Source organism: Lepidochelys olivacea, assembly GCF_965140295.1.
Source record: "Lepidochelys olivacea isolate rLepOli2 genome assembly, chromosome: 11".
Lineage (NCBI taxonomy): Eukaryota > Metazoa > Chordata > Testudines > Cheloniidae > Lepidochelys > Lepidochelys olivacea.
The window spans coordinates 53,650,968-53,660,912 of record NC_140421.1 but is presented as its reverse complement, the minus strand read 5'-3'; the positions used below and the strand labels follow the sequence as shown (position 1 = coordinate 53,660,912).

Below are 9,945 nucleotides of genomic sequence, written 5' to 3'. Positions count from 1 at the left end.
TGCTGCACTCCCTGTTCAGCTACACCATGCATTGTCCTCACCTAAGGACAGTAGAGTTTGGCCCACAGTACATAAAAATGTTGTTCATGATTAAAAAATTAGAACATTTTAAAACTAAATGGAAAACAGAGGTTTCCTTTGAAATAAACCACAGTCAATCATAATAGGGACTTCAGCGATAAATAAGAATGCAAAGAAGTGGACAAATGATCCTAAGTAAACAAGTTCTCATGTCTGTTTTGTTAGCTCAGTTGTTTGCTGTAGTGAATGACAGCTGGTACTTCACAGTCCAATAATTAAACTGACATAGCTCTAGCAATCCGGGAGCTCAGGGAAAGGGCAGCCACAGCAAAACACACAGCACAGAGACATGTTTGATTAGCTGAACGTTGAGATTAATCTGCTTTTGAATTCCCAGCAACTAACTCCACCATAGGAGAGATCGTCTCACAAGGGAAGCACCTCTCATTCCCTAATGAAAGGAATATACATCTGTGCGGCCTCCCTAGGGTAAAATTACAATGATTACCTAATACAGAAAGTCAAAACATCCTCCAGCCACATGACAGGGGCCTCCCAATTATACCCCCAACTTCTTTCTCTCTCTTTGCTCTGAAGCTCCTCCAAGGGGCCTAAGAGGCACTGATTTGTTTGTTGGTCAAGCTCTCATCAAGATAAAACTGTTTTGGGTTTACAAAATACCTTGCACTTATGCAGTGACTGTTATGCAAGTGTAAACAGAACTCTCAGAGGAGGGTTATTGTGTTATAATTTGTAATACACCTGAGGGTCACCATGTCCCCAAACTACTGAACAAGATTTAGTAATGATCCATCACAGTGGTAGTATAATTTAAACAGCAGGAGAGGGCTGGTGAGGGGGGGCAGGTTTTACATCATAATAAAGGGTTATTTAATGGTAGCCAAGATAATACAACTGCTTGTCAAAAAAACGAGGATTTTATTAACTAGAACAAACAGAACTCGATTCCACCTCCCTACAATAACATTAAATTGATTAATACATATAATAAATAAATTTATAATGGTTCAAATATACACACACACCATAACTTACTGCTAAGTGAACTTAACTAAATATAACCCTCTTAATAAAGAAATATTCCTATAGCTATCTTTGTATACACAGGCTATTATTTTATAGGTTATTTTTTTCCAATTTAAGGTTCCCCTTTCCCCAAATATCTCACTGGATGCTGTCTAGCACCCAAGTAGTCTTTGAGCCTCAAAATGCCTCATGACTTCCTGAAGAGATGAACTCGATTCCAGTGATTCTTGCTTGCATGACTGCACGTTAGACCAAACCACTGGATCAGAAGGACCTTTGGATCTCCTGTTCCAGATCTCCAGGGCCACATGAATTAATGATAGGAGATGACTGGAACTGATGATTAGGAACAAAGAGGAAGGGATGCTCAGGAACACACCATCCAATGTGGACTGACTTGACCAGCCACCTTTAAACTAAAAGAACCCTCATCTGCATGTATATCTTTCCTGCCCAATCTTAGCCTCTCACTTACTCTCAGTTTCTCTCAGTCGGGGTTTCCCCCCATCCCTCTGGCTGCTCCCTGTTTGACTCAGTTTACTCACAGAGTCTCTGTTTCTCTCAGGCTCCCACACTGCCTGCCTCTATCCTTCAACCATCCCCCTCTTCTCCTCCAACTGTCACTTCCCTCTGAGAAAGTGAGAGGAGGTGGCTGCTCACCTCAGAGGGCGGAGAAGGCCTACCTCCTCTCCACAGAACAATGACAGTGCATTCACCCTGGACTTACCCTAAATCATATGTCCCCATACAGGGTTGCATCCCTTTGCCATATTTACACAGGATCTCAAAGCACTTTACAGAACAGTGCGTAAAAAGATTCCCCATTTGTAAAAAGGGGACAATGAGACACAGATTAAATGACTTGCCTGTAGCAACATAAAAAGTCACTGACAAATCCAGAGACTAAATCCAGGTCAACTGAGTCCCAGATCCCTCTCGTACCCCCATTTCTGTTCCTGCTATAAGTTAGGTTACATTTTCAGAAGTGCCTCTACGACTAAGGAGTCAAAATCCCATATTCAGAAAAGACTTGGGCATTTAGGAACCTAAAGGAACTTTTTTAAATGAAACTTTGGAGTCTAAGTCATTAGGTGTGTTTGAAAATTTTAACCATATGTCTCAGAACAACAGTATTGCAGGCTTATTATTATTTAGTGAGGAAAATATTCTTTATTCTTTACAAAAGTTTGGTTTAAGTTCTAACTTAAGTTAGAACTCAGAGCTCTTTCCTCCTCCTCTGTCTAATGGTATTCTCCAAAGAAGAAATATCTCATTCCTTCCTCTTGCTGTCTCAGTTGAGTGCTTCTTCTGAAAGTCACATGTCATACTGCAGACTGTGGGTTAGGAACCAGGCTAAGAATAGAGCTGAACAAGAACATCTGCACCATGAACAGCAGCAGCTAATATCAGTTTAGCCTTGGGTTTACAGAAAGACCAGAAATATATGTTAGTATCACATTGGATACCCCAAGATTCCCCATCTGGGGAAGAAGCCCTTCCCCACCCTATTCTTCAGCTGGGCTCTTCTCTCCTAACCATCATGGCATCGCTTTATGGGAGCTTGAGATTTATAACGCATCTATGGTTTCTAACTGGTAGGTATTGTTCTGAGTAGAGCATGGCTGAGAGAACAGCTCAGTTGCCAATTTGAACCTGCGTAGAGCAGCCTCGACCAAGTTTGCTGGAAACATGAAAACTGGGAGCTCACTTCAGCAGATGTAGGTTTACCAGTATTACAAGGTACAAAGCCACAGCAACCTTTACCATTTGGGTATCGTTCATAGCAGCTACTCCATTTTTTCTCCCACAGTGCTTTGGGCCACATCTCTTCTGGGAACAACACAAACGGGCTTCCCCTAAAAGATGATTTTGCCATGGACCCCCTGTGATCACCATGTATTCCACTGCTTGAACTACAGTTCAAGCCCTGCTTTAGCCCAAAGTACTGTGCATCATCAGAATCATTATGCTTACACACATATGGAATGGTACCTACCTATTCACTGAGAGATCTGAGGACTGCTTTTCTCCCTGGCACTAATATAACAAGAAGGGAATCTATGTAACCAATGGGAACATGGGGCATCATCTTCCCTCATAAAAATTCCTCAAATCTACTACGTCAGCTCAGTGGTGTTTAGTCACCTAGGAGCGCTCACTTCTTACTGACAGTGCAGCCTGAACCTCATCTGAAGTCACTGTGGTTATGAATCACAGTCTAACTGCAAGTGCCAGGAATTAATCTGTAGCCCGCAGAAATAAATGACTTTCCACAGCTCTCTGGCCTACTGAGTGCTGTGCTGTTTTTCCTGTGTTTAAATAAAAGCATTCGTGGCATATGGTTCAAGCTGCAGTTCTTTCCTAACTTGAATTTTTGTCAGTTTTTGTTCCTGGATTTCTTTTCTTTTTTTAATTGTCATCTTCAGTAGTTTGGCCAATTGTTTCTTCTTCATGCTCTCCTTCCCCACCCCCATGCTGCCAATGTCATCCAGTGAAACCAGGAAACTGGGCAAATTCTTCTGCAGAAAGAAGTTTATGACTTAACCACTTCAGAAGCACGAATTCTAGGTTTGCTCGTTAGACTGCCTGCATGGAAAGAGTCTGTGGGCAGTTTGCATCTGGCACCACATGGACATAGGAGACAAGAAACCTCCTCCCTTATGCCTCCATACAGATGTGATCCCCTAGTAGCTATACTGACTCCACACTCTTCAAAGAAGTTGAGGACGGAATGGGAGTAAGGGACCCACTTCCCACCCCACCAGCCAGCACAGTTGTCCACACACTGGAGGAAGCAAATGTTCCACCTTGTAACTGACTGGTGCAGCATTTATATCGCTCCTCTGTCTCAAGGCATTTCAGGCAGTGTGGTGCCTGGCTAACACTGGATGACTCCTCCAGCTGTTACTGGAGTGACCCTTCTCTGCATTAAGCCTAATAAAAAGCTGTGCTTTCAAGGCACAGTGAATTCCTGTATTTGCAAAAGGATTTAGAAAAGAAAAGATGGCTCTTGGAGAGAGGGTTTGGTAAAGCCAGCAAGTACTATAGCAGATAAAAATTAACATTGTGCTTATAATGCAGTAGGTGCCAGCAAACGCACCACTGTAACCAAAGCTGCTTTAATAACTACTGTTTGTTCAAGTGGTTATATAACTCAGTGACTTTAAAAAATACTGAAATGACTGAATAAGGGAAGATAGTGCTCAGTCCTGGACTAATTTTTTTTTCTTTCAGCACTGATTGGCAAAAGTATTATTAGAACCATGAAGGGTTTTGTGGTTTCAGACTTTTTTTTAAACAAACTAAATAAAAAATACAATTTTCAGGCAGCTGTTCCCTACCGTGGATTAGAACCTTGGAATATCCTGAAAAACCAATAGTGCTTAAGAACTGAAGGTAGGCAGCCCTCTTTCCTCTGAGTCAGTTACTGGATCTGAAATCCGGCAGGCTGTTTGAGGGGCATTTTTGCTGATATCTTTCATGAGAGACCCAAAACAGAGGTCATTAAAGATCCCACTTCACTCTTCGCAAAAGTAGGGCGGCTAATGCTGCAGTTCTCACCAAATCCCAACTCAGGCAATTGCTTCCTGCCTCTCCAAATACCTCCTGCCCCTGCTGTTTCAGTTAGATATAGTGTTCTTCACTTCCCTTGCTGGGGCTGTATTTTATTCCCCTCCTCCCTGCCCCATTGAGTTCGTAACAAGTGGCCCATGTGGGTAGCTGGAGGCATCAGATGCCCCTTTTGTTGCCCTTACTTAGGGCTACCAGTGACGTTATGCGTGTGCAGGCAAGGACTCCATGTGATTGCCCAAATCCCTTATTCTCTTCAGTACCTAGGGCTCTCTTGTTGCCTCCTTGGGCTGTTCAGAGTGTCTAATTAAAAAATTAGAAAATACACACACAGAATCCAGACAAGCTACATTTATACCAAGAACCACAAAGACCATTTACCTTCAGCAAACAAGTGCTCAAGAAAAGAAAAACTGGAGAGGGAAGTTAAAATATTTCATATAAATATACCCTATCAATAGTACGTATTCTAAAATACATGGTACATTTATTCAAATGTAACCTCAGAACAATGATCATTACCCGCAACAAAATTAAAAATCTAAAATTAAGTAGATCTCTAAGAGGCCTTTGGTCTGAATTTTCTTATGCAGCCCCAATTATCATCTTTTTAAAAATTCAAAGGACTATGATTCCAAGTTCAAGAGCTTAGGCGAGAAGGAGTTCTTTGGGGATTCTTCACGGGAAGATAAATTGAGAGTCCTCCTCTAAACCCTTAGGAGGAACCACCATAGCTGTAAATATGCTCCTCCAGCTGTGACCAGAGATTTTGTCTCAGTTGCCTGAAATGCCTTAAAACACTTTAAATTGGAAATTTGCAGAAAAACTTCAGGATGTAAAAAATTTCAGGGTGTAAATTTGGAAAAATTATATGCTGCTTAATTGAATGTAAAAGGAGTGGTGATCGTATCAGGACCCTTTGGAATGCTCAGAACAGTAATTAGTTTTAGGAATAAATCTGTAATCAAATAAAAATTAAGAATAGTTTAAATTAGAAAATCTACTAATGATGACTGTAGGCTGATGTAATATAGTGAGAGATCCCATTTCTAGGGCACACAGGAGTCCATTGCCTATGATGCAATAATTCCACTTCCTGTGGGGAATGACTCAGCAAAATCCCATAGAGATACGTTGAAGCCCATAGGAATACATGGGACTTTCAAACAGGAAGTAGCTGTTCAGCTGCAAAACTCCATAGGAACACATTGAGCCCATAGAAGTCTATGAGAGGAGGAGGCGCTACTAGGACACATGACTAATTAGCATACAATCAACATATGCTAATCTCTAGAACCTGATTGGCTGAGCTTGAGTGTCAGGTTGGTACACATGACATAATTTAGCATATGCAAATCCCTGAAAGCAGATTGGCTGAATTATGATAATAAATTATAGCTAATGCGCTGCAAATCGTATATAAAGGCGACCGCCAGCAGGCTAAAACCTTGTAGGGGACAAGGACCTGAAGGAGAGCGGAATGCTGCAGGACACGTGGAAGAAAGACGAGGCTCACAGAGCTGCAGCAACCACGCCAGTGGAACTCTGCTGGATAAGAAAGCTAACGACCCACAGTCACCAGCATCAACAGCACTCGCTAGCCTCAGACAAGGCTCACTGGCGGCCATCGCTCACAAAGCAGTTACTACTGCAGCAGCACCACAACCATAGCAAAGGCTTCTGTAAGGAGCTAATGGCCTTTCCATCCTAGCAAAGCAACTAGAACAGCACCGCGACCCACGCTCGCTGGCATCGTTCCCGAGCAGCCACGACCAGCCCGGGACCCACACTCGCTGGCATCGTTCCCGAGCAGCCACGACCAGCCCGGGACCCACGCTCGCTGGCATCGTTCCCGAGCAGCCACGACCAGCCCGGGGCCCACGCTCGCTGGCATCGTTCCCGAGCAGCCACGACCAGCCCGGGGCCCACGCTCGCTGGCATCGTTCCCGAGCAGCCACGACCAGCCCGGGGCCCACGCTCGCTGGCATCGTTCCCGAGCAGCCACGACCAGCCCGGAGCCCACGCTCGCTGGCATCGTTCCCGAGCAGCCACGACCAGCCCGGGGCCCACGCTCGCTGGCATCGTTCCCGAGCAGCCACGACCACCCCGCGACCCACGCTCGCTGGCATCGTTCCCGAGCAGCCACGACCACCCCGGGACCCACGCTCGCTGGCATCGTTCCCGAGCAGCCACAACCACCTCGCGACCCACGCTCGCTGGCATCGTTCCCGAGCAGCCACGACCAGCCCGGGACCCACGCTCGCTGGCATCGTTCCCGAGCAGCCACGACCACCCCGGGACCCACGCTCGCTGGCATCGTTCCCGAGCAGCCACGACCAGCCCGGGACCCACGCTCGCTGGCATCGTTCCCGAGCAGCCACGACCACCCCGCGACCCACGCTCGCTGGCATCGTTCCCGAGCAGCCACGACCACCTCACGACCCATGCTCGCTGGCATCGTTCCCGAGCAGCCAAGACCACCCTGCGACCCACGCTCGCTGGCATCGTTCCCGAGCAGCCACGACCACCTCACGACCCATGCTCGCTGGCATCGTTCCCGAGCAGCCAAGACCACCCCGCGACCCACGCTCGCTGGCATCGTTCCCGAGCAGCTCTTGCAGCAGCAGTAACAGCAGTCCACTCAGGGTTCCAAGGTTGCCCCTGGCAATGGCCGTTTCTGCCACCCAGCCAGCCGAGGCCACTGCAGCAGCTACCTCCCGTATCTGCTCCCTGAGGAGAAGCTTCTCCTCAGTGGAACAGGCAGCTGCTTGAACAGCGGCACAGATTGCTACCAGCGCTCCCAAAACACAGACCGAGCAGAAGGCCCTCAAAGATGGTTCAGAGGGATTGTTAAGAAAGCCCTTGTAAGTCCAATCTTCCTTTTATTTTACCATCCCCTAGAATGTATGGGCTGCAAGTGTAAATAAAGTTGGATTTTGTGTCTGAGTGAGATCTGCTCCTACCCATTTAGTAACCACCAAGCCAGCGCTTCCTAGATGCTTATTTTTAAGTATTTAATATTGACCGGTTAATTAATATATTGTTACATGTTTAACTATTATATTGTTATAAGGTATATAGTATTAAGTGAATGATCATATTGTTATATGCCATAGAGTTAAATTGAAATTATTATTGTAGGGTTGTGTTTTTATTTGTCGCGTCGCTTCATTCCCTTTTTAACTGTAACCTTATTTTATCTATCTCTATTCTTTTACTGGAACCACTCATTTCTAAATAAATATTACTTGTGTTTTCAAAGATTCACTGCCTGGACTGTCTATTCTTGATCAGAGGGCTGTATCCGTGTCCTTTCAAGGGAAAGTTAGCTAGCTGTCGCTTTCCCTGGAACCTCCTTTAGGGCAGGCCACAATCTTAATTACCGGAACAGATAAATTCAAAATAAAGGTTTTAAATTAAGAGCTGCATTTGTAGGCAACATCACTGGCTAAATACAATTGTTTTAAATCTTCCGGTAACACAGCCTCAGAACTACAAAATAAATATTCACAGCCACCCAAAACAACTTGCGGTTTGGCAGGGTATAAAACCATTCTTTTTGTACCACTTTGTGTAAATCCTGACTTGAACATATCTAGTTTTCTGTGCAGAATATGCATCAGTCTGGCAAAACCCAAAAATTGCTCCTTCCAGGATGCTCATGACTGAGCTCTTATTATTTCAAGGAGCCTATCCCAAACTCAAGTGGAAGAGACAATAACCTCAGGAAAATTAACATGAGGAGCTTTCCCCCTTGCTTTTGTACATGATATGCCCAGGATCCCAAAGAGGGGAGGAAGGAAAGGGAGCTAACTTGACACCCTTGGCAACGCACAAAGGGAGTGGCCCATGACACTCCTAGCACATCACAATACCCGGGTGAGCAGGGATGGCCCTAGACCAAGTACCCAGTGGGAACATGGGAGGGGGTGAAAGTCAACAGCTGCCACGCACAATGGGTTAAAGCTTTCAATCCCTGGAGCAAACACCAGCCCCAATCAAGCCCATCAGAACCCATCAAGCCGCACTGCACCATGTCAAGAACCTCCGGAGGAGACAAACTGCTTAATGAGCTTGGTTACAAGCTAGGCCAGACCCTGGGTGAGGGCAGTTACTCCAAGGTGAGGGTGGCCACCTCAGCCAAGTACAAGGGCTCGCTAGCTATCAAGGTGGTGGATCGGCGCCGGGCACCCCCCGACTTTGTACACAAGTTTCTACCACGGGAGCTCTCCATCCTGCGGGTGATCCGGCACCCCAATATTGTGCGGGTCTTTGAATTCATCGAGGTCTGCAATGGGAAACTCTACATCGTGATGGAAGCAGCGTCCACTGATCTGCTCCAGCTGGTGCAGCGGCTGGGGAAACTACCTTGTGTCCCTGAGGCCCGGGACATCTTTGGACAGATTGTGAGTGCCGTGCGCTACCTTCATGACCGGAACCTGGTGCACCGGGACCTCAAGTGTGAGAACGTCTTGCTCACCTCTGATGGCCGCCGGGCAAAGCTCACTGACTTTGGCTTTGGCAAGGAGGCACATGGCTACCCAGATCTGAGCACCACCTACTGTGGATCAGCTGCCTATGCCTCCCCTGAGGTGCTGCTGGGCATTCCCTACGACGCCAAGAAGTACGACATATGGAGCTTGGGCGTGGTGCTCTATGTGATGGTGACCGGCTGCATGCCCTTTGATGATACCCACATCCACAGCATGCCCCGCCGCCAGAAGAAGGGGGTCCTCTACCCTGATGGTCTTCCCCCTCTGCCTGAGCCCTGCAAAACCCTCATTGCCCAGCTGCTCCAGTTCAGTCCAGCCTCCCGGCCTGGGGTGGGACAGGTGACCAAGAACAGCTGGCTGAAAGGGGATATCTAAAAGGGCAAAGCTCCCCCATATATTCCAGCCCTAGGACATGTGCAGGGACAGCTGGGGCACCAACCCTGTGAAGCTGCATGTTAAACAGATATTGACAATGAGGAGCTGGAAAGGACTAGGGTCATTTACAGGTGCAACAGCCACATGAAGCTGATAGTAAGATTTAAAGTGATGATGTGACCACATGTTGCTAGAAGACGGTTAAAGGCCCAACCACCCTATGAAGCTGCTGCAGGTTGGATTTCAAGGTACCGGGACCATGCTGAGCTAGTGGCAAGAATGATGAATGGGGCTGTTTAAAGAAGCATTGACCACAGGGAACATTGGAGTACCATCAACTTGCCAGTGGCAGCAGGAAGGAGATGGTCTCCCCAGCAGGCAGGTTTGGACTTCATCACAAAGCCTGAAGGCGGCAGTGTGCGGATGAGATGGTGGGACA

General features: G+C 46.5%; 1 protein-coding gene across 1 annotated transcript; it reads left to right on the top strand.

Annotated features, from left to right (window-relative positions):
- Window positions 1-8,672: 8,672 nt before the first annotated feature.
- Window positions 8,673-9,506, top strand: LOC311528582 (testis-specific serine/threonine-protein kinase 6-like; the record flags this gene model as incomplete). The annotated part of the gene is made up of 1 exon (XM_084643797.1): window positions 8,673-9,506. The coding sequence occupies one exon, from the start codon at window positions 8,673-8,675 to the stop codon at window positions 9,504-9,506; it is 834 nt and encodes a 277-aa protein (XP_084499923.1).
- Window positions 9,507-9,945: the final 439 nt, after the last annotated feature.